This window comes from Halichoeres trimaculatus, unplaced genomic scaffold, assembly GCF_033239565.1.
Source record: "Halichoeres trimaculatus isolate MK-OKI-2021-1 unplaced genomic scaffold, fHalTri1.1 fHalTri1_scaffold_22, whole genome shotgun sequence".
In the NCBI taxonomy this organism is placed as follows: Eukaryota; Metazoa; Chordata; class Actinopteri; order Labriformes; family Labridae; genus Halichoeres; species Halichoeres trimaculatus.
This window is the reverse complement of record NW_027437200.1, coordinates 19218950-19244201: the sequence shown is the minus strand read 5'-3', so window position 1 is coordinate 19244201 and position 25252 is coordinate 19218950. Positions and strand designations below refer to the sequence as shown.

The 25252-nt window shown below is 40.5% G+C and overlaps 1 protein-coding gene across 5 annotated transcripts in view; it reads left to right on the top strand.

The window, feature by feature from the left end:
- arap2 (ArfGAP with RhoGAP domain, ankyrin repeat and PH domain 2) overlaps positions 1-25252 on the top strand; it is a 177739-nt gene that overhangs the window by 101988 nt on the left and 50499 nt on the right. For all 5 annotated transcript variants that reach the window (XM_074698999.1, XM_074698994.1, XM_074698996.1 and 2 more), the window contains exons 15-16: positions 5735-5860; positions 17100-17244. In XM_074698999.1, coding sequence (XP_074555100.1) covers positions 5735-5860; positions 17100-17244 — 271 coding nt within the window. The remainder of the gene's footprint in view (positions 1-5734; positions 5861-17099; positions 17245-25252) is intronic.

Here is a 25252-nt window from a genome sequence, read left to right as displayed (position 1 = left end):
AAAACATAAAAAAACTAGTATGATTTGAACAAAATGCTTTGACAGGAAGCCTGTTTTGATTCACCAGTTGGACCCATGTTACATTTATTTTAATAGAGAACTGAGCTTTACGCTTCAGTAAATTACCAGTTTAAGGCCCAGAAGTTTTGGCTTCAACCTTGGGGGAGCTGCTGTGCTGTCCCTAGTTTTTTCCAGTCAACCCTTTAAACACACAAACTAGAATAAAGCAGCAGCACTTTTCCCTGGGACTCGACTGTTCCTCTGCAAACAAAAACTTCAGCCATTAGAAGTCTTTGAAGATGCTCGACTGACAGAACGATACAACAAAAGCCGCTCTAAAGTGGCAAATTTGAAATCCAAGCTCGCAATGAGACGGTAGACCCCTGCCAGCTCGTGGAGTGTGAATCCGCAGATGAAAGCGCCGGCTAATGCCTCAACTGTAAACAAAGCAATGCAAACATGTAAATTGTGTTGTACGGTGGCTCTCCACTCCACCCGGGAGCCTCTCTCAGTGTAAAAACCAAAGCTAAACAGCGATGCCTCTCACTGTTGACATCATTCAGCTCCTTCTTAAATGACACACCACGGATTTGGAGGCAGAGAAGTTTTATCGTCGCCACCCTAGCATCCCTGACGCCTCGGATCTCTGAATCTCGCAGCACATTAAAAATTTATCCAGCCGGCTTTCTGCGCGGATAATAAAAAGACAAACACACACACAGGCGCACACATATACACAAACACTAAATCAGAGACCCTGTTTCATCTGGAGCCTCCATTCCCTGTTGTTATCAACATTTTCTTTTTTTGCTATGCTTGTTGATGTCGTTTTTAACCAATGCTCTCTACGCTGGACTGTTAGAGGGTCACAAGGTCACCGACAAGTTTTTTAATGAAGACACTTTTCTGTGCTGGAGTATGTGCGTGTGGAGGCTTTTACTTTGAAGAGACTTTTGACAAAGGAGTGCTTGTGCGTGTGTGTTTTCAGGCTTAAAAGTGCCCAAAATATGTTTATAACTACACAAATTTATACGTGTTGATCTCAAACAGAGTGGTATACATTATCAGCACTAGCCGTGCATATGTTAGCCATTTGTCTTGTCAATTACAATGTGTGCCTCCCCGTCCCTGTGTGCGTGTGCGAATGGGAGCCTCTGATTACCCCACTGTCCACCGCTTGTCGGGGACCACTTTGTGACCGTTGCCGTGGGCGACCAGATGGCTAATTGAGCACTCTGTCATGTCACCTCCCTTCGCTGGGGACCGAGCCAATCAGCGCAGGCCAGACTTCTCAACTGCCGCCCCCACAGACATCACAGTCCCATCTTAACAGAGTCCAGCTTTAGGGGCCCAGAGGGAGCGTTTCGAAGGCTCACAGTGAGGGAGGGAGGGAGAAGGAGGCTTGTTACGACTGATACAGCATCAAGCTACGGCTTATTTACATCCTCACAACCTGGGTGCTGGGGGTAATGTGTGTGTATGTGTGTGTTGGACTCACTTCCCTGCTGTTTGCTGATTAAGTTTGGTCAGATTCGATGTATTTATGATGCTGCTATTGGCAGACACATTCCCCCATGTCAGATTCAAACTAGATTACAGATGTGGCCAGCTAAGGCCACTCCAGCTTCTGATTGGTTCTGGGTCCCAGGCAACACATCGAGCATGGCGTTAGTTCAGGAAAGCCACAAAACATTAGCTGCTCTTTACCAGGGATGCTCCAGTCCAACTTTTCTGGTCCTGATACTAATACCTGGGCTTTTAGTACTAACCCATACTGATCTGATAGTAGTGTTATAATAAAAGCCTGCCTGCACTACTGTGGGATAAGATAGGTAATGTTTTGGGTGAAAGGCAACCCTACTTTCCATTCAAACTTTAAATTGTTTAAATGTTTATCAGCAGTTTGTTCAATAAACAATTTTAAACTTTCATACCCTGAAGACTGATAATGCAGCAAAAACCAAAGAAACGTAACATTTGTACCCACTAGTAAAAAGAAGGCATCAAGCTGATTCCCAAGATTGGCCCCACAGATTTTCTAGCCGATACTCAATCCAGCTCAAGAAGACTGGTTTGGATCTATACCTCATACCACTTTTAACATTTATTTCTTTGGTCTTTGCTGCTGCTCTCCCTGCCTTGGCTTTTAATGTTTTCCTCATAGACTGTATAAAACATGGATGTAGTCTCCCCGATGTGCACCATCTGTTTCTGAAACAGAAAATGAAGCAGATTGGCTATCGCGGCCATATTGGAAGTGGCAAGGGCATCGCGTTAGTCACATGACCTGAGCTGTGCCTCTTATTGGGCGAGCTAGGGATCTTAATATCCTCTGAACTGCTGAGTTAGAAAAAAATTCACTCCCCGTTCAGTACGTGCCGATGGTAAACTTAGCGACTCAGACATGAAATGTTTTCTGAACCAAGCAGGAAAAGCAGATTTTAGCACTTCTGCATTGTCTCATGTTCTTAGACTAGAGGTTGCTGCTTGGTTTGCACATAAAAGGAAGGGAGAGTACACTCTCCCCACCTCAGGTTTTGACCCTCTAGGCTTTTGTCTTTGCTGCTCCTTTCTTTAATTTTCATGTAATTACATAAAAGATGGAGGTGTGCTCTCTGCCCATGTAGAAGTGCAGGAATCTCCCAAAACAGAACCATACCACTAAGTCTCACATTTTGTTGTTGTAATCGTCTGGATGATTCACTTCCAAGGTTTAATCCAAAATTAAATGTTGGAAAAAAAACCTTCCAAAATAAAACTTTTAAACCTTTTCTCTATATAGTGTTTCCAACTAGCTGTATTCTGCTTTTTATTTCAGGTGCTGTTCTGTCGTTAAAGGTCATTGGGTCACTATCCCTCTTTACAAACACTCATGGGATTAGCACTGATACACATCCTGTGAGTGGTCAATAGACACAACCCAAGACACCAGGAAGCTGCTAGACGGTTGTTAGACAGTTTTCAGCATGGATAGGTAATCGAAAGCAGACCTGTAGAATTGTATTTATCATAATGAATTACCCACTAGAGGTACATGAAGTCCATCGACTCTCCAGCATCTATAGTAAAGATAACATCTCATGTTGATATGACGTAGCAGAGCTTTGGGGTTCAGTTTTTAGCCCTTAAAGCTACAACATTTGCCAATGACAAAAAAAAAGTTGGCATTGAAAAGCATACCCTGAAACTGAAAAAAAGAAACTTTGGCTTTAAAAAATGTGATTTTTAGAAAATTATAAAATGGCATCAAAACAGGTATGAAGGTTTGCTGAAGTTAGAAACACTGACATGAAATGTTTTGTATTATTTCGTTTTTATAGATTTTTGCATTCTGTTTTTTTTATTATTATTTAAACCATATTTTGTTTGAAACCGCTGTTTTATTAATGACAGTTTATAATTTACGCTTTTATTTGCTTAATGTTTTTTTTTTCAGTTTCAACTTTCTGTCATTTTTTTGGTGTGGAGTGGAGGGTTTGGGGGAAAGTGCTAGGAGGACACAATTTGCATATTATTTACATATCCATGGCGAATAATGCATGTTTAATGTGTTTTTAACTTAAGCAAAATGTTGTCAATGCCATTTCCAGTTTTAATTCCATTATATACATAAAAAGTCTCTTCCCCCCACCCTTAATATTCACATAAACAGAATAAATCTGACACAATCCAAACACTGCACACACACACACACACACACATAGAACAAGCTGTCTCTGCCAATGAACTGATTGTTTTATGTGGCTCTGAGACGGGGCGTCGCTGCTGTCGGTACAGGGTGCAAACGTCGCCTCAATTAAAAGTGGTTTCAATTAAAGTTATTTTACCTTGTTTGATGAGAGAGCTGGAGGAAGTGCAGATAAAATCTGAGAGATATTGCCAAGGCCCTGGCAGAAAATTGAACCTCAGAATTGAAGCTAATTGAATTTGAGAACGATAAGGTTGAATATAGGGGGCTCTTAAAGCTAGCAGGAAAGGAGGAGAGCAGGGAGTTGAAGGAGTAAGGGTTCTAATTTAAATGGACAAAGATGAAGAGAGCACAGAGTGTAAAGCTCATTTTTAATGGATACTGTACATGCCTTGAAACGCCTCTCAGAACACCTTATCTACGACTTTCGCAAGGGGGAGACCATGTGACAGAGCCCTGACTTAATAAATGTATAATCATGTTTTCTGCTGCTTGTGGGAAGGACAGAACTATGGTTCAAGAACAGCAATGAAAAAAAAGCAGGTGGGGACTCGATGTTCTGCTTGAGGACACTTAAAGTGGCTTTTTGTGGCTGAAGGACGACCTCTTTGTGGACTTTTTGAGAGTAATTGCATCTCGGATTAGTGCTATCTTTACCTGGAACTTTGTGACAATCCAAATCCAAACATTATTTGGGACAACAGTCTGGGACAACAGCCATGATAATATCAGGGAAAATATGCTGTTAAAGCAGCTTAACAAGCCCAATACTGAGACCTACAAAATGCACTATAGGAAAACACAATTTTAATCACAAACACATTTTTCGTATTCAATACTATCTTAACATTTTGACAAGATGAACAGAGGTCAAAACATTGCTCAAAACACCACTTTCATCAAAAGAATCATTAATTTCATTGTGTAAGTTATATTTGGCAGTATTCCTCTGTTATATGAACGCCCTGGCCTTCCATGTGCCTCAGTGGACGCTGAGGTGAGGAGAGCACACCTCATCTCCTTCATGTTTATGCATAAAATACAAAGGCAGGGAGGGAAGCAGCTAAAACCAGAGTCTGAGGTGCCAAAGTCAGAAGGGGATAGAACACACCCCACTTTGTTTTATGTGCATATATGAAAAGTCAAGGCAGACAGAACATCAGCAAAGACCAAAGCCTGAAGTGTTTGGGATTAAGGTTGAAGTAATTGAACTGACAGTATATAATAAAATATATTATTATAGCATGCCATTGTTATATAAGCTCCTTGCACTTTCATATGCCCGAGGAAGGAAGAGCACACCTTCCCTCTCTTTTATGTGTATTTTTAAAAGCCAAAGCAGGGAGCCAAAGCAAAGACCAAAGCCTTCGGTGAAATAGGTATGGCTCTGTTCATGAAGCTGCTGCCCATTCATCTGTCTCAGTAGAATGCCAAAAACTGAGGAAGGAAGAGCACACTTACTCTCTCTTTTGTGTGCATTTGTAAAAGCCAAAGCAGAGAGCCACAGCAAAGACCAAAGCATTTGGTGAAAGTAGTATGGCTCCATTTTTGGAGCTCCCTGCCCATCCATGTGTTGAGGTGGGAGGCCAAAAATGAGGAAGGGAGAGCACACCTACCCTCTCTTCTATGTGCAATTTTAAAAGCCAAAGCAGAGAGCAGCAGCAGAGACCAAAGCCTTTGGTGAAAGTGGTATGGCTCTGTTCATGAAGGCATTACTCTTCCTAGTGCAAAAGTGGAGTGCCAAAAAATGAGGTGGGGAGAGCACACCTCATATCTCTATCATGTGCATTCATGAAAAGCAGAGCCAGTGAGTGAAGGGGAGAGGAGGAATGCCATTATGTCTTAGATTTAAAAAAAAAATGTCTGAATGGGTCGAAGGGGGGGTGTTTGGATACTTGTGGTTATATTTTTTTTCATCAATCTGCCTCTAACTTTAACAGAAATGAAGGTGAAGGAGTGAAAAAGAAGTGCAAATGGAAAATCTGAGCCACCAAAAATTGGTGAAAACCATTTCCTGTCTTATCAACTCTCCTTCCTCCTCTTTAGATTTTCCCCGACTGGACCAGTGGTCAGATAACACCTCTCTGTCCGATGCTTCCCTCTTCATGGATGGCTTCCTCTACATCTCCACCGGCCCAGTCAAGACAACCCCGGACCGCCGCGGACGAGATGGTGAGTCTAATTCACCGTTTTCCCAACCATCCCCCCCTCCCCTAACGGCAAGGCCAATCAATCCATCAATCCATTTGTAAGCAATTTGAACTGCGCGTTTGTCAGGAGGTCTACTCCAGTTAAGCGCTGATCGATCAATCAGTGTCAGTCTGTCAGCTGTCAACCTGCCAATCGTTTAATCCGTACACCAAACAGTCCAGTCAAAACGATCAATGAATCTGTCTTTCAAATGGCGTCTTCATCCGCCCTCTGGGAATACTTGTCAGGCGCGCGTTTGTTCTCTGACGACCCAGCAGCGAATGCTCCGCGGAAGTACAGGGTGAATTAGGGCCAGGTTAAATAAATTTACATAAAAGAAATCTAAATCTGCCTGAAAGCTCCTTCTTGGAAAACTTCTGAATTCTTCTTTTGTCTTTGAAGGCAGTTTAAAACTTTTAATCAGGCTCTATTTCACACCCAACCTCCTGCTCTGCAATGGTCCCACTTCTCCCAACAGCTGGAACGTTTCTGGGGCCCATGGGTAATTAGGAGAAGAAGCCGGCTTTTGGATGCTGCCCCTGGGGAAGGGGGTTATCGGCAAGGTGGAGGAGAGGGATAGAGAAGAGGGGGATGAAGGGGGGGAACGGGTAGAGGAGAAATGAGGGGGAAAGAAGGCGCGAGACAGCTTGCAGCTACCTGCCACTTGAACGAGCTGAATCTCCTACGACTCGGGCGAGACATCCATCTCTATTTCCATCACCCCACACACATGCTCCGCTCTCATTGGCGGGCGTACATGGCAGCTAATGAACATGGGCAAGGTCTGGGAAATTGCCCCTTAGAGGAGACTGGGGAAAATCCTCACCAGTTTCTATTGAAACTCTCATTATTTGTTGAGATGGAATTCATTTCCATTTCATTTATTGTGGGATGACTTCAATTGTAGCGCAATTTTGGCTTTAATTTTGTAGTCGCAGGGCTCCAAACTCTACTGATTAAACCAATCAGAGGTCTGGAAACCTGCTGATCTGATGGTTCAAGAAGCGACTCCTGGTGTTAACAAAGGAACATCTTTTAATGGAAGTCATTGATATTAACCACGTTAAACGACAGTAAACCTGAAAATGAGTTCACTTCAACAAATGCTGATGAATCTAACATTTTCACCTTTTCAATCATCAGTTTAGCTCATTTTGGGGGCTTCTTTAAATCTTTTAACCAATTTCAGTTTGTTGCCCACCTGGCTTTTTTAAGCAACAACTTTACAAAACATTGACAAAGATTCATTTGTTTCTGGTGGTAAACAGGGAAGGAGGTTGAAATGAAGCAGGCTTTAGGCCAGGTTGCAAAAAAAAGGCATTTTTAATTCATAATTTCCAAATTTATTTCAAGGATATCCCATTGAGATGTACTACTTCCTTTTCGAGGGGGTCCTTTCAACATAAATACAATCAAGCATAATACAAAATCATAATTAAGGGAAATAAAAAAAAAATCAAAAATCAAAACCTGTTTACAGTTGTTTATTTCATCCATAATTCTAATACGATAAACAGAGTGGTTAAATTTGATTTAAAACCATGCTAACAGAAATATTGAGTCTGTTTCTCACATTACTTTGTTGCCACAAGACCCTTGGAGTGATTATCACAATAAGGACAGTATCAGTTGTGGTTGGGAAACCGCTTGTAGTTTCAAAGCCTTAGGCCTGTCATCCACAGAAAACTGCAGCTTTATGTCTCTAAAAATGTTTTTTTGCTGAAAAGTCTGGCTTAAGTGATGATTTTGGAAAACTCTGGTTTCATGGTTTCATGTAGATGGGAAGCAGAGTTTTTGGTTCCTAAAGGGCACAGCTAAATGAAGGGGTTCATTCTGACTGGATGGCATTGGTTTTACGTCGAAAATACCTGCCAAAAAAAGACAGCAAGTTTGCGTGCTACATGTGGACTTAAGTATCTTTTAAAACATATGAGGGAAGGGGATATTTGTTTATGAAAATACCGTGCTACGTGTGAACAAGGCCTAAGAAACACAGCAACTCTCAGCTAGGATTATCTCAAACCAATCAGCTTGATTACGTATCTTAGGGTTTGTTTTTTGCTTTTTGGTTTGGCCTATCAGTGTATTCCCATAGCAGGGGTTGGGGGTCCTGGACTGAAAGTTAGGGAACCCTACTTTCAACCACTTGGCAAAGCACGTTTGTTTCAACTGTCAGCATTTAAATATTAGCATTAGCTGGTTCTTCTTGGCATTTGGAGCAAGTTCCTTGAGGCTAGCGAGGAACTGAAGTTCCTTGCACTTCCAGAAGGGCATCATTTTTGTTAAAGGGGGCTGACACATGATTTTAAGCAGTGGTACCAAATCCCTTGTTTTTATTAGGATATTCTACATGAAAATGGGATGCTTAATTTTTAAAGTTGAAAGGATCCGATTTCCATTTTTGGCACAAGTTTCTGTTTTCAGTAACTTATCTGCAAGGAATGATGAGGCTGGACCCTGGGCGCCAATCATATAAATGTATTTGCTGCTAAATAAACAAATTCAAAGATAAACAGTCTGACTGAACTACACAAAGGAAATTTCAATTCCAAAAAAAAAGAAATTCGGGGCATAAGTAAAGGACATTTCCCATCACTTTCAAATTTGGAGCCCATTGGTGTGACGGCGTGAAGCCTCAACAACAACAGTTAAAGAGAACTTGCTGCTTGGGTTGACATAACTCTACAGGTGTCCATTTTAGCCGCTTTGCTTTCTGTACCTTTCCTTAAGAACTCACCAACCCAGTCGTCTAGCCTCGGGTAAGTGCTCGTAATATTCCTGCAGATAAACACCTTGTTATTCCATCTATTATGCAGGGGCGTACAAGTTTGGCTTTTGTGCATTAATGGAGCTTCGGCAGCGACTGCAGCTTTTGAAAAATTCAGGGAGGGTCTAAAACTCCAACTTCTTCAATCGGGAAGAAGCCCTGTCAGGACTTTGTGAGCATGTTGGGGATGGGGTATTTTTGAATGTACTCCTGGATGCCTTTAGCTCCGAGGCTAATGGTTTGATGGTCTATAGATACACCACAGTTCTTAATAATTCATAGGTTGTGCTCACGGCTTCATAAAAGCACTCTGCTCCAGCATCTTAAACCTCGGCTTCCTTTTCTTGTCTCACATTGGCTTTCATGCTGTTACTAATCCAGATTTTGACTTATTTAATTTGGGAACAGATTTTAGTTGTGACTTTCACAACTGCTGGGATTATACAACCCCTGTTTCATGAAAGTTGATAACCATGTAAAACGTTGAGGGTTGGCGAACCATTTAAACACAATATTTAATTGAAAAAGTGCAAAGACAACAAATTAGATGTTAACTCTTCTAAAATTAATGAGCCTATGTAGAAGTGGTAAAAAAGAAACTGCAGTTACATAAAAAAACAAAAACAGACATTGTCTTGGGATAAGGTTGGGTTGGTCCACCTTAATGGTCCAGAATCAGGATCTGAGAAACACAAAGGACATACCAAACGTTAATCATTAAATGTTTCACCTTTTGGATTCAAAAGTGAAACCAAAACCAAAGTGCATTAACCACGAGATGGGCTTTTTTATTGTGTTCTTTAACAGTTTCATTGTACAATTTTATAATGGCAATAAATGCACTCTATTCAGTTCTACTCTTCTTCTATTGTTGATTTATAGCTTCTGTAAAAATGTATCATTGGTTATGTTATTGTCAGATGAAAGCAATTGGTTTTTAGCCAGTGGTAATCGCCTAAATGCACCAAAAATAAATGTTTTTTTGAGGTTCCAAGTCCACAGTGTGCAGTTTCTATGCAGCTGTGTAGCTCTTCTCTGTACTATCTGTTTTTCTTTAAGTAGCAAATGCCGGGTTGAAAATATGAAACCCATGCAGTTCTTCACGTGTCCACTTGGGGCTTGAAAAATTACATTCACACCAAGCCAAACAAGATGTCTTTTCCCCCCGTACTCTCTGTATGGGGAGCAGTTTTTTTCACAGTATACAAACTCTTGAGAAGTTTTGAAATTTTGAAGCTATCAGACTTAGAAATTTTGCCCATATAAGGGCGTAGCTGTAAGCTGTCTCTAAAAAGGTTAAAGGGCCCTCCGCTTTACCTCATCCTATCTCAGACAAGCTTGATTGAGTTTAGTATTTCTAATATGGCCTCAAGTGGCTACAAAGCTCTGTAAAGGGGGCTTCACACCACTGCATGGCAACGCGCGGCCTCCAGTCATTTTAATGAGGGATGGGCGGCAGACGGCAAGCGGTTTTGGCCGCGGCGGTAGGACCCAGAAGCGGTTGGCGCCCACGTGAACGCGCACAGATTTTCCCCTGCCGCCCGGAGTCTAGCGTGTTGAACTTTCTGGTGGCAGCCGCCTGGGAACAGTCAATCACATCGAAGGAAGAAGAAAACCCGGAAATAGCAGGCTTTCTGGGGCAAAACAAGCAATGGAGGAGCTAATACTGCTGGTATCTCTACAGTAATGATAAAATCTTTCATAGTCTTATGCACATTATACAGTAAACAGAAACTATAAGGAACTACTCGGGGGTAGTGTTTTTGAGGAGGGAGTGTTGTGAAGGACTTTTGGGCGGGCTCTGCTGTGACGTTCGCCGAATCACCTCTACGACCGTTGCTGCCGCCTGCTACCCCATGCTCATGCCGCGGCGGGAGGAGACGCTTTGAAAAATGCTCTGCATTTCGCGGGCTTCTGCCGGCAGAGAAGCGGTTTTTGGGCCGGTTACCGCACGGCGGTGTGAAGGGAGCTTAACAGAAACAACATCAAGCATATGTCTATGCACTCTAGTCTTTTGAGCCCATGTGGTGGGTTCCACTTTAGAGTAATGTCTGTTTTGACCGCCCTGCTGACTGACAGCTTGATAGTTTTCCTGCTTTGAACCTCTTGTACAGAGATTTCTCCTTGTCCTCTAAATTTTTCAAGCGGTCCAGTTTGGATCAGTACAGTTTGATACGGGTTGGATTGGTAAAGCCGGATCCTGTTTGCGCTTCCACAGCCAATTGTGCCCCCTCTTGGTAGACGGTGTGTAAGCCAGATGCCAATAGCTGCGTCAGCTACAAACCAACATGACGTCATAGTAGCCCAACACAGTGTGCCCTGCTAATAAATCCAACAAAGAAGAAAAATGTGACACAGTAAACAAAGAGGAACAACGAAAGCACATCCAGCAGTTCGTCTTCTTGTGGCCATGTGGCTCTTTGTTACAAAGCACAATCAAGCTTTGTTTCAGAGAAGAGGAGAAATACAGCCACTGTCACACGGTAAGTGATGATTCTATCGACTTATCAACAGACTGTAGTGTTTCTAGCTCGGTATCCCAGCGAAAGAGTCCCAAAAAGTGGGACGGTATGGGTTGGTAATTTGGGGACCTGTCCTGCGATTAGTCAATGGAAATGCCACAAAATGTGTGCCATACTGAGACAAACTGAACTGAAACACTTGGTGGATAGCTGTTCCTGCTCTATCAGGTTTTCTTGTTGATTCTAGCATAAATGAAGTCCCCCCTCAGACTGGTAGAGCAGCAACTCTTGCTACTTCCACATTAAAGAGTGTGTGTACTCAGTTTGTGTGTGTCTGTATATGTCTGAGACACAGTAGGCAGTTACTGTGTGAAATGGTGAGTGGCAGCAGGGAAATGGCAGCCCTAATTTCTGATTAGTTTTGTCTTTTTGCTCATCAGCTGCACTCTGCATTTGCCAGCGACGGTAACTCACAACTGCCAGACGGACCGAGGGGAAGACGAGCAGAGTAGAATTAACGTTACAGTTTTATTGAGGACACAAATCTGAGCGCGGAAGAGGGCTGGATTGATGCGTCTACAAAGCTCGAGTCAAGTTTTGATCATAAAGTACATCTTTATGTTTTTCTGTTTGAATTAGCTTTCAAAGCAACATTGGCTTAGACAGTTGTTTTTCTTATTTTTCTGTTGTTTGAGTCCCGAAAGCCCCTTTTTTTTTTTTTTTTACCATTTGTCCTAATCCTGTGTGCTTTTTTGACTTTCTTCCTCACATTACTCTGCCTCTGCTTCCCTAAATGACTGAGCGCTGCTGTTTCTCCGAGCAGAAATACACGGCAGATAGTGTTTTTTTTCCTTTCTTTATCTCATGCCATATCTGTCCATTCCTCCCTGTAATGAAGTGGGCTGTAATTCTGGCACAGACAGATCGTTCAGATCCCTTCAGTTTCTCGATTTCCATTTCCAGCCCCCTGACAAGCTGTCCAGCAGATGTCTTCATCACGGATATTTTAGTCTGATGGTGAGATAGGCAGAAGATTGGCGGAGGAAGGAGGAGGTGGGGGACGACGAGGGAGAAAAGGAGCTGATTCAGTGGAAAGGGGCAAGGCCTGCTTTTTTATGGGTGTCTGTGCACTGCCGATAAAAAGTTACGGGGTAAATCTTGGGGAAAGCAGCTTGAGACGCACTCAGAATGAAACTTTTGAGTAAATCTGGTATTGTTCAACTTGCGCAATCAGTCAGGAAACAATACGACTTTTAATTGCCCGTCTGATGACTTGATTAGCCGAATCAACCTTCTCATCTTGGACAATTCAGCATCAACTGCTAAAAAGAGATACGGCGTAAAAAACAAGATGAAGAGCAATTCCACAACGCTACACAGGGAGCACTTTTGGCGTACAAGCTAATTGGCCCAATTTATCCGACAGAGGCATGGCTTCCGCTTTTGTTGTCTCCGGCGGTTGGATACGGACTCCCGCGGCGAACGGCTGAGCCATGAGGGGCATTGCTGTGTGCGAGGGGAACATCTGGCAATGGACGCAGCTGCTTGATTGTAAATCAAGCACCATTGTTTCCCCCCTTTGCGCGCTGTGCTCGTGTAGAAAAGCTAGTGGTATCCCACCCGCTAAGGATATTCTGAGCCACAAACAAAAGCGGAAGAACGCCGCTTCCCTGGTGGAATATCTCGAAGGCATCCAGAGGCTTTCACTGGGAGGAAGTGGCTACATTCAGCTCCTTTTCCTCTGTTCCACACTGGCGTTCACATCAATGGTACAAAAGGTTATATCTTGGGTCACATCAGCACAGCTTCCTGCGACTTCCTTGAGAAATTCTTTCACTTTCAGACCTCTGTGAAAGCGTCTAATTCCTGTCATTTCAACCCCTTCTGTCTTGCCTCTGTACACCAAATCCCTTATATTCATTCCCAATTCAAACCAAAAGGAGATAACTCTATCTGAAATTACATTTGTCAAACATTTGTAGTCTCCCCACACCTTTGCCCTCCCCTTTAATCCCTCTACTTTCCCAACTTTCTGTTCCTCCAGTATTCTGAGACCTTTATATGGACGTCTGTCCTTGTACATGTGCCGGCCGGTATTAGAATAATTCCTCCCGAGTGCGTAGGATGACTTTGGCGAGCCCATTCATGTGTCCACGCTGTCTTGACCCAGGCTCCCATGGCAGTTTGAGTCTCAGATTCACTTTGGATTTTTTCCTCGTGACTCAGAGGAAATTAAAAACATATTTTGCTCGGCAGAGAAAAGCGATAACACAATACATCGTTGGTTCAAGAAGACAGAATCTGAATACCACACATGTCAGCGTAAAAATTTCTTATGAAGGACAATTGAGTCATCTCATATACATATTTCAGATTTTCTATCCTTTGGGATTCTGAACGCCCTTGATCCCAACAGTTTTGACTTTTGCACCCTCATATTGAAGCAATTCCTTTCCCGACCCCTCTTGAACCGACGAGTACTGCTTGTGAAAGGTTCATGGAGAAATTTCTGCAGGGGTCCCTTTTTTATTCAAACCATTTTTTGAGGTGTTATCATCAAGGAATTTTCACAAAAGTAGTCTTGTGTACCTCGAGAAGAGAGAATTACTCCTCTGCAGCAGCTATTACCATCTGTATGAATCAGAGTTTCCTGGCCAGTGGTCAAATCTTTTAGCAGCTGACCTTGTCTCTAAAAAAAAAACATTTTTTGACTCTTAAACCATTTTGTTCTCAACTTTTTGAACTTTTCACCACAAAATCACAAAAGTTCACATAATGCTGTCGATGGAGGGAAAGCCTGGGGGACACGAAACTTTGCGAGGTTGATCCTCTTGGAGACTTGACTGGATGTACCAAAGTCTGAGCCGATCAGTCGGGCAGTGGTGCAGCATGAAGCAGCACATTTTGTTTATGGAGCAAATTCAAAACGAGAAAAGTCAGATTCCTCTTGAGGTGAGTGACAAAAAAGACGATAAAAAGTTTAATTAAAGCTGCAAAACTGGAACAAAATCCATTGCTGGAATCATATAGAATAAGATTTAATATATGTAATAAAGCTTCAGTGCGATTCATAAATTCTGATCTGTCCCAAAAGCAAAAAAAGAAGTAAGTTAAAACTTATCTTTCATTTAAAAGAAGCCAAACTTTTGGCATTATCGGTACCTTTTACACACCTTTTACATATCTCAAACTGGGTTAATGAAGACTTTAGGGACAAATGCTCCAAAAGTATCTGAAAATTTGTCCAGGAACAAAAGTTAGCTTACATTCCACCAGATCTTTTTCTGGTCTGTCTCCGCTCCATCAAGGCACCAGAACTGGTGTTAACTGACCCTGTTTCCTGTTGTGTTCTGACTGGTTACACAGAAACTCAGCGATGGAACATTAAAACATCTGCTTGACTTTCAAAATAAAATACACTGATCTTCTTTTACCTGACGTAAGGAGCAGAGCCAGGCCAGGACTTCACAGGTTTGAGGTTTCAGTCCTGCTACATGCTACATGCTAACTGTCAAAACTCAATGGAGCTCAAACGGGACGAACACATGGCTTTTCAGTCTTCGGTTTTGACTAACTCAAGCTAGCTGCGATTAGTGAACTAATGGCTTTTATCTGACAATGAAATGACCAATGATAAATGTTTACTCAGGCAGTAAATAAACAAGGTTTCAGAATTAGGAGACCCATTTCCTGTCTTTCAGACCCCATAGAGATGCTGCCTACTGGCTGTTGTAGCAAGCATAGGATTAAGACCCTTTAGTTTTGGTTTTTAAAATCCAGTTGTCAGGACCACTTCAAGTAAACTGTGTTCAGGGTGTACTAATGTTATTATAGTTTTGCATTTTCTTTATTTTTTTATTTTTATTTTCAATTTCAGTTTTTTAAGTATGTTTTAAGATTGGTTTTCTAGTTTAGTCTGGTTTTTATTATTTTTATTATTATTATTATTATTTTTTATATATTTTTTTATTTTTTTTAAATATTCATTTTTTTTTTTTCTGGTTTTATTTTTGAAAATGCTAAGTTTTATCTTTGGTATTATCAGCGCCAGTATTAGTTTTAGTCCTTTTTTTGTATTATGGGGTAGTTTTCAAGGGGCAAGGTCATAAAAAAACTGGAAAAATCATTTTTTAATAAAAACTGTTTTATCATTTAATAAAAATGTGGTAACTAAGGAAAAATTATTTAAAAAATAATAATAATAATAAACAAAAAAAAAAAAAATGAGTCACCAAGCATTATTCTGTGTGGCCACCAGGGGGATGGTTAAAAAAATAAAAATAAATAAAAAAAAGAAAAAAAGAGAAGTAATTTCAGTGAGAGATAAATTGAAGAAGATAAAAAAATATTAAGACACTTTTGTCTAATTTTAGTTAATTTTGTTAGCTTCGCAAACTCACAATACAGTTTAATTCAATTAGCCTTATTTTATTTTTGTTTTGGTTATTGGAAATCTTTTTACTCCTCTTGTTTATATTATTTTGTCAGGTTTTTTTCCATTAACTTAACAACCGTTAGTATGTACTGAATTTACTGTGTTTCCTTGTTATGATTCATATTGGACCAATATATCAGACCCACTGATCAGTTATTTTTACAACGCTGCAGATCAGTTGATTGAACATTTGTATTTTAACCCCAAGTACTTATTGACGTAAGCCAAAATTTTCCACCTACAGGAACCATGTCTGAGTAACCACTGTCATAACAGCGTGTAATTTCCATGAGGGAACCAAGTGTGCGTTTTCGAAGACGATTTAGATTGCACAAATGAAACTGTTCAGTTATTAGCAGAGAGGAGAAAAATTAGAGCACAAAACAAACTACTCACCAGGGGAAATGATGGACATGACATTTTCTGCCAAACCTTTGCAATCCAGGGACACATTTGCAACGGAAGTGAAGTGCATTACGTTCTTCTCCGTCACCAAGACAACAGCGAGCCCTGTCAAGACAGCCGGGATTGGGTAATGACTTTAAATACCAGAGTAAGTCTCTGTCTCTCTGTTTCTTCCCCGCACACACCGCTGCACGGACTGTTCCTCTCAGATAGAGACGATGATTCTTCAGCTGCTGGAATTATCTTTTTTTTTTCCCCTCTTGAAGCAAAGTGGGGTCAGAGGAACATTACTTTTTAAATGCCACAGTAAGCAACAAGATATTTGGCAGTAATAAAGATGTTTGAAAAAAGTGTCCGAGTTGTTTTCTTGAAACAAAAGAGAAAGTCAGAAAGAGCGGTTCAGGGAGGCAGCGCAAAGGTGAAAAGAGCAAATCTGACATCCTCCTTTCCTTTCCTTTCCTTTCCTGTCCTGTGCTTATCAAGTCCTTTCTCTTTTAACAGCCAGTTGTAGACACTTCCTTTTTTATTGGAACTATATCTGTTCCTTCAGAAACATCACACACAGTTGGCAGAGGAATGCGCAATTAGCATATTCATGAGATGAATACAGTGGAAACTTTGGAGTCGACAGGGGGTGGGGGGGTTGGTTGGATAGCGGGGGGCTGTTTGTGTGTGTGTGTGTGTGTGTGTGTGTGTGTGTGTTTGTTGCAGAACAAAAAAGCAGATGGCACGGTGACTTTGAAAATCCAAAATTAGGTATGTTTTCATGAACTTCATGCTCATTGGCTATGTAAATCGCACAGTCAGACAATCATGAAAGACAATGTTGTGTGTTTTCCTGCTTTTCCACCGAGATCATGTTTGTTGATTGAAATCTGCTCCGTACTTGGAGTCTCTAAACCCTGTTTAATTCCGTGTTTCTGCCCTCACATGAAGCGAACAGTGTGCCTGACTAAGTTTCCTCTGATGGATGGAAAAATGGGGACTGTCATCAAACATATGTCAACTGATTCAAACTGGAACGCTCAAAACTTTGATGTGGGAAAACTAAATTAAGACCTGTGTTTAATGAATTTAGCTGGATTGACCACACAAGACCACACAAAAATATTTCTCATTTGTAACTGTTTATTTTGTCTGCATATACTTTAGATATGACCCGCCGCTGGTGCACCCTAGAGGGCGGATTCCTGAGTTATTACGAGAGCGAGCGCAGCCCAACAGCTATCGGCAGGGTGGACGTCACTGACGCCGTTAGCCTGGCTATTGGCAACACAGAGACAATGACGGGAGCCGGGTATGAACACTCACACACACACACACACTCGCACGGACATATCTTTAAAATCCAGCTTCAAAACCAAATGAAATTGATTCAATATTGACTGAAAACACTTTCTCTGAGCAGGGGCGTGTCCGAGCTTTTTGGACTGGCTTTTTGGGGTGCCCCAACTCCAGTACTGGAACATGCAGGAGTAAAATCAGGAATTTGCAAATAAAGAAATATCATTTTAGTGATAAAACTTTGAGGATCATGTTCAGATGCTCCTGTTAAAGCCATTTTGCCTCAGTTCACCTGGGTTAAAGTCATTCAAGAGCCACAAAATATAATTTATCTCCACAAAAAAGACAAAAGTGTGATAAAATTCTAGAAAAAGTAATAAGCTAGCAAATAATTATCCAAACAAGGAGTTTTTTTGTGTTTATAATTTTTACATGTAATGTCTTAATTTTTTATTTTAAATAAATTGTAAAATATTTTTTAAAATTGGGAAAAAAAATATGTGAAATTACATGAAATTATGGAACTTCAAAAAAGTAGCATTTTTTTGAAAATTTCTAAATCTAAAAAAACAAAAAAATGTGAAGTTTGAATAATTTACCAGTTTTTTTTTTTTTTGCAAAAAAATAAAACAAAATAAAGCTTTTGTTTTTTCAAAAAAAGTGAATTAGAATATTTTGCAAAAAATTGCAAAATGTACAAAAATATAGGAGTATTTTTCATGCTTTGAAAAAATTCAAAAAAATAAATTTCCAAAAGTTTGCAGAAATTTTGCAAAAATCTTAAAAAAAAAATTGAAAGCTTTATTGCAAGATGTGATGCATATTAAGTTCAACCGAATGTTTTTTCATGTTTTTATTCTAATGTCTTCAATCATCAATACTCATCTGAAAAAGAAACCTTCTTTATGTCAATAATTTGTTTTCAAAGCTACAAGGAGCCACTGCTAAGGATTTAAAGAGCTACATGAGGCTTTAGAGCTGCAGGTTGAAGAGCCTCGGACTAGATGTTTGTTGGAAGTCACAATTATTAGTACTTGAGCCGACTTCTACAAGACGCCAAATTGCTAAAAAAAAAAAAATCCTGGCTAAATGTTTCCCATAAATGTGTTTCCAAAGGTTAAACCGTTTGCAGTTGTTATAGATATTTCAAAGGACTTGTCCAGTAAGCCAACAAATGCTAAGTATGCTACTCATAAATGCATGCTAGCAGCCTGTCCAAAAACAGCTAAAATCTTCTTTTTTTTTCTTTTTTCGTCTTCTTCTAAAATAACGGGTGGGCACCAGTTTACAAAGTGGCCCATGCCACCCCATGTCTACCCTCTAGTCACACCCCTGCTCCAGGGGAGCTTTTAGCCTGTTACGCTTTAATCCAGTTTGAGTGGTGCTTTAACCGTTCTTCAAAGGTTGTACAGCCTTCATTAACCCCCAACATAAATATTTGTTCCCAACCTGCAAGCCGCTCTCAGGAACAAATACACTTTTACAGTCACACCCATCTAAAACACCTCATTTGCATCTCGTCCTATAAAACCATAATTTATGATCATTCCACCTCTTTTTAAGGACACAAATGCCATAAACACTCAAACAGCTTCATAAATGATTTATCTCCATTTATTTGCCTGGATCACACTTTACTGCCCTTGTTATTTGCAGAGACATATAACAGACACACATGTGTAAACACAGGCATCTGCATACTTTCTCCCCCTCTACGCATGTCTCATTAGCATAATCTTAGCTGCAGCATTATTCAATTTAACAGGACCCATCAGGGCTTTACGAGCGCTATATTTCCTGTTTACTTTGGCGGAGATGCAAGCGAACGGCGCAGCTGTAACTGCCCTCCCTCCATCACTTCCCTCAGCCCCGCGCTCTCGCATGATTATGATCCAGTTTAAAAAGAAAGTTCCTCCGATGAAGAAACTTTTTTTTTTATTCTTTATTTCTTCTGGAAAGAAAGAAGAAACAGATGTCGCAATCCTTTTTTGCTCACCCTTTTAACACTCCCGCTGGGTTTGTGCGCTGTATTCTTTGTGTGTGTGTGTGTGTGTGCTGAATGAGAAGTCTGATAATGGCGTATGATTAAAGCATAAGCCAGGCCCTTAATGACAGCAGCAGATGTTATGAAGAGGGAACAATGCTTTTATTTGTAAATGTTATTTATACAGCCATTAGAAGCACATCTGTCCGGCTCAAAGTACGACCCTTTTAACGATGTGGACACATACAGATAGTCGTAAGAGGTTACATTGGTGATAACAAATGAACAGACTCCAAAAAAAAAATCTGGATCCACTCTTACATCCGAGTTACAGGTCACAACTTCACCCTCGGATGTGTTATCGTCATTTCTCTGTCCCTAAAACTCATAATGACTGCATGTTTCACTAGATTAAACACCCTCCTCTTTCACTTCTGCAGCTCCCAGCCTTTTCCCAGCATGCCTCTCTACCAGACGAGCTGGGACGAGCTGGGACGCCTCACCTCTTGACTGTCTGCAGCTCATGAATATTAACGTATATGCAGATGACACTCTTCTATCCGCAGCCTATCGTAGCGCTACAGGAGGCCGTAGGTGTCGCTCCCATTAAACGCGACATTTGGGCTGATTTCACCGTGGAAGAGGACACCGTCAATTACAGCTCGCGCCCCCCGACACATGCGTCCGCTGAAGCCGTATGGATATTACAAACCCCTGCTCTGAAGGAATTAAGCAAAAGAAGGGAGTGTGCTGGCAGGTGATAAGTCGACGACTTTTTTTGAGTCATTCGCCTTTTTGGAGAAGACGTTTTTAAGTCAGTCCTGACCTTCAAGTTCAACTCTTCCAAAACCTTGGAAACAGCCCTTTCTCCTCTTTTTGTGCTTGTTTCTCTAACACTTAAACCTCTTTCCTCTCCATCTTCTCCTCTTACAGACATGCAGAGTTTTTAAAGACTTTTCGCAGGGCTTAGTTGCTAAGTTTGCAAGCGAGATGGGTTATATATATATTTATATGATGGATGGGGAATTAAGCGGTTCTCCGAGCACACAAAAGCCTTTTAGGAGAAAATAAAAGACTACAGAAATACATATAGATATGTCTCTGTGTGTTGAGGGGAATCCTGTGCAGCAGACTCCTCGTGAGCTTGTGAGCGTCGTCAAACTCGACACAAAAACACAAGTTCCTTCAAAATTAGCAGCAGATATCTGTTTTGAATCAACAAAATAGCCCAAAAATATGACTCTGTAAGAGCTGCAAACACCTCATGCAAACTCGGTTTCAAACTGTTGGCAGGATTTTAATGTCAGGAGGAATCGATACAGCACTTATCTTAAATGACTTTCCTTAACAAGCCCGTTTCCTAACAGAACAATCATGAATGTTTGCTTTCTTTATTGGTCTTATTTCTACAAGCATCCTTAATAACCGATCAATTACTTTATTTATTGTTTTCCCTTTTTATTCAAAAGCTTAATAGCTTTAAATCTTTCCTAACATCCCTATGAGAGCTGTGTTAAATGGTGTGTCAGTGGTACTAATACTGTTTTGTCTTTCTTTCTTAGACAGTCTCTGCTTCCTCTCACAGCTGTAACTTCCTGACGTGCGTTTTTTTTCCTCATTTGTCACTCTGCATCAGAAATAAAATGAAACTTTGAAATCGAACAGAATGCATTAAACATAAAGGTTTAGTGTTGGTGTAATGGTAAGGCCAAATATGGGGGTATGTATTGGGAGCAGGGCTTGTATGCATGTCCAGTCAGCATAAACGGGACCATTAATCATTATGTATTGATGTTATGGCTCATTTGGCATTAGCCGTATGCACAACCTCCAAAATTGGCCAGTAAACCCTTAAAAGCCAGACCCATTGAAAAAAAAAAAAAAAAAAAAAAACATAAAATTCCTCAGTTTTGGAGCTAATATGTTCATTAATCCTTTTGACAAAATTAAAAAAATATATAAAAATGAAATATAAGAAAAAAATGTATCATTTTGTTATTGATATAAATTTTGTTTTACATTTGCTTATTGAACAGTTTGGCAACTTCATTTGTAAAGTTTTTAGTAAAAATTCAAATTATTATTTTTAAAAAGGAATCACAATTTTGGCGTTATTCTTAGTGCAACTTCTTGAAAATTTGCAATTATTTTCCTAAATCAAAAATTTGTGGATGATTTCACGAGAGCAGCCATTTAGAAAAGGGCCAAAAATAACTTTAGCTGCCTGTAGTGGAATGATATCCCTCAAGGAGGCAGAATAAATTTTTATTTATTTTTTATAGGGTTTTTAAGGAAACTGGTTTTTATGTTAATGAGATAGAGATAAATGAAATTCAAATATATGTTCTTGCTGCTTATTTTATCCTAAATACTGTGTCCTCTACTGTGTGTGCCGATAGAAAAATGAGGAACTCAGACTAAAGCTGCACTTTGAACCAAACTGTTAGCTTGTTTTTGTTTTTTTAAAACGTAAAAGTCTCCTTTTTTAATTTATATGAATGTTGTTTCTGATGTTTATACATTTAGCCTCAAGTGGACACTCAAAGAACTGCATTTTTCAACACTGCTGTATAGGCTCCAGGTTTTTAGACCAGAGGTTTCTGCTTTGTTGAGAAATGACACCTCTGCTCGAGTTTGGCTCTTGTCTCACCCAATCAGGATTCTGATCCACATAAAAGAATGAGTTAACGTTAAACTGAACTTTTGATTTAAAAAGGAACATTAACAAGGCAACTGTCAGGCGTCTTTTTTTTTTTTACTTTTTTGTTTATTTTTTTAATTGAGCTAGCGCTTTTGCCACAGTGTCAACAGACAGAGGTATAATGTTGCTGAAATCCTTGTCATCAGTTGCTTTTATATTTCCTGTGGGACCAGTTTGTCTAAGTTGGAGTCGCTTGTAATGCTCTGAATTAACTAGCTACGCTTTTAGTCACCTCTGCTCTGACCAATCAGAAATCAGTAACAAAGTCACAAGTTTTGTTGTTCATCATATGATTGGAAATATTCAAGTACCAGGATTATTGCAACAACCAGAGAAATTCAAACCGTACGCTGACGATCTTCTCATTCCTGGGAAACAAAAATCTCCCCAGATTGTGTTCAGTGAGTGAATGTATAGTATGCTATCTCAGCTTCCTCTGTTTTTCTTTGATTCACTTTTTTGCTCCTTCCCTGCTCCCCTCTCCTCCTCTGGGAGCCATAATTCAGCGGCCCTCTCTTCTACCTCTCTCTTCTCCCTCCGTCCTTTTCTCCATGATTCTGCTTTTCCCGGCGAATCAGCGTACCCCCTTTACCACATCCCCCCTTTCCCCCCCTCGCTGGCTCTCCCTCTGGGACCCCCCTCTAACAAGCGCCTGCTCACCTGCCTGCGCGAGTGAGGAACAGAGAGAAAAGAAGGAGGGATGCAGGGTCACCGGAGGTCACGCAAACACCCATGTCTCGCATGTTCCCTCGACACGCGTGAGAGGAGAGCGGCTCAGCGCTGCCGTGACCCACCCCCCCGTGACACGCCACCTTAAACACCCATTGCTGTAGCATTTAGAGGCTCTCTTGCTGAAATTGGCAGTGTGTTCAAACCATTAAGAAAGTGATACTCTAACCTCTGTGGCCGCTCTGTGCGAGAGACACAACAACAGAACGATAGAGGGAGAAGACAAGAGGGAGACGGAGAAACAAAGATTAATAGCTACCTTTTTGCTTCCGACAGCACACATTTTACCTGCATGTGAGCAGATTGGTGAGCGCATGAATGGGGATTATGGGTATCTGTGTACCCAGGAGGCGGAGTGTTCCTACTGACACATTCAATAAAAGCACATCAAAGCTGCTGTACATCTATTTTAAAATGAATGAAAGTGAAGTTTCAGTCACATCCCGGGGAAGTTTCCTTTTGTTTCTGCTGTTAGGTCTGAAATAGAAACAAAGTCAGAGGTCGGTTTTTATTTGGTCCAAAGTTGCTCTAGCATCAGATGTGCCAATCCCAGAGTTTTTGCTGCTTCAAAAACTCTCAGAAGTCCTTCACATCAATACCAAAGTCAGTTGATTAGCCCCTCCTACTTTTTGGTAGTCCCCAAAAATAAGGCATGGTTTTCAAAATGTAGTAAAATTCAGATGTTTTTCTCTCAACCAAATGAAGACTGAGACTACTGAAAGTAGGTTAGTCACTGAGCCCTACCCATCTTTTGTTTTGTCCCAAAAGAGTGACTTGTAATTTAGCCACATAGTAAATCAGGTGGTTCCTGAACTATTTAATTATTTCTTGCAAGACAAATGAGGATGGGACAAGTAAAAGGCCATTGATAGTTAATGAGCCCTTGTCACTGTTGGCTAGCCCCCCAAAAGGGAGTGGCTACTAATTTGATAACATGGCAAATATTGATGCTCCTGAAAATTTAGAATCTTTTTACTTTTTGGACAAAGTTCCAAAAAAGGGAGTAGCTCCTTATAGGGACGGAGCCAGAATTTCAATTTTTGGGAGGGCCTTACAGTTAGTAAATAACTATAAATATATAGATTTAGATATAGATATAGATATAGATATAGATGTAGATATATTACTGTAAATGTGTACATTAAAGCAGATTTGGTTGCTTTTTGATTGTTTAATATTTGATAAAATATTTGTTAACCAGATGGCAATGGCTCTCAATTGTATCAACCAAAGAGTAGTGCTCTAATGCACCAATGGGCTGCGCCGCCTTAACTTCCTATTGGTCATAGGTTGCAAGAGCAGCAATGTTAACAAAGTGAAATAAAAGACAAAAATCTGCAAAAATCTTTCCCAAAATCATTCTCTAGTCCTACTGCAATAACTGAATGAGTCATAACTTTTACCAGCAGGCTAAAAATTGCTAAACCTTGCTCATTTTATAAGGACCGAACATCTAACGATAGCAAAATGAGCTTAAAGTGACCAAATGTTGTAATATTTCTCTTTAAAAACATTTTTTTAAACAGAAAGAAAGAAAGAAAAAGATACACTTTTTTCAAAGAAAAGTTTTTAGTGGGCCTGGGACTCATTACCCCACTCATGACGCCGACCCTGGCTACTAATAGGACCTCCTGAAAAAAATCAAATCTAAGCCAAAGAAAGCCATGAAGGACAAGAAGTTTAAGGTCATCTTATGAGCCGGGCCAAGTACTGACTTCTTAAGCCCTGTTTCTACCAAGCGCATTTTGTGGCGTTTCCACTGACTAATCCTGGGACAGATCCTTATATAACCAAGACGAATTGCCCACTTTTTGGGACCCTTCCGTTGCGGTGCCAGACTAAACCAATCCGTTTTCTCTGAAACAAAACTTGATTGTGCTTTGTATCAAAGAGCCACATGCCAATCCCAAAGAAGAGGAATTGCTGGATATCTCCCATGGCTGCTTGTTTGTCTTCTTCATTGGATTTATTAGTGGGGTAAACTGTGTGAACAAGTTTGGTAGATCCTGAGAAACTCAAATCTCACCTCCCATTCAAAGAATGACTGAGGCAGGTGAAAGGCCAGGGTCAGCTAATAAGCCCCGCCCACTTTTGGATAGTCCCAAAAATGAGCTGCTTCTAATTTCATAGCATTGAAAATATGCTCTGAATTAAGAAGTAAATACATATCAAGAAAACAGGTCCGACTTGCAAACACAGAATTAACTGAGGTGTTTTCACTTTTATTCCTGTGGCTTCTGGAAAATCAAAAAATGTATTTTTTCAGCCCAAAGAAGAGTACTACAGCCAAGATTTTTAACCACGTGTGACAGTTTGACACTGACATAGGAGTTGGCATTTGATCAGATAATGTCAGAATTTTCAAAATGTACAAAAGGAAAAGAATTCCTCTTCATTTTTCAACATAAAAATCACTAGTACACCTTTTTAAAATACTTTTATGCCATTTTGCTTGGTTAGTTACTTTCTTTCTGAATTTATGTCAGTCAGTTTCAAAATTTGAGGAGGTTGCTAAATATGGATTTTTGTATCAGCTGTTCAGGGCACGAGTTATAAATATCACAACAGAGGCGGCACTGAGTGTCTGCAGCACTAAAGACAAAGACA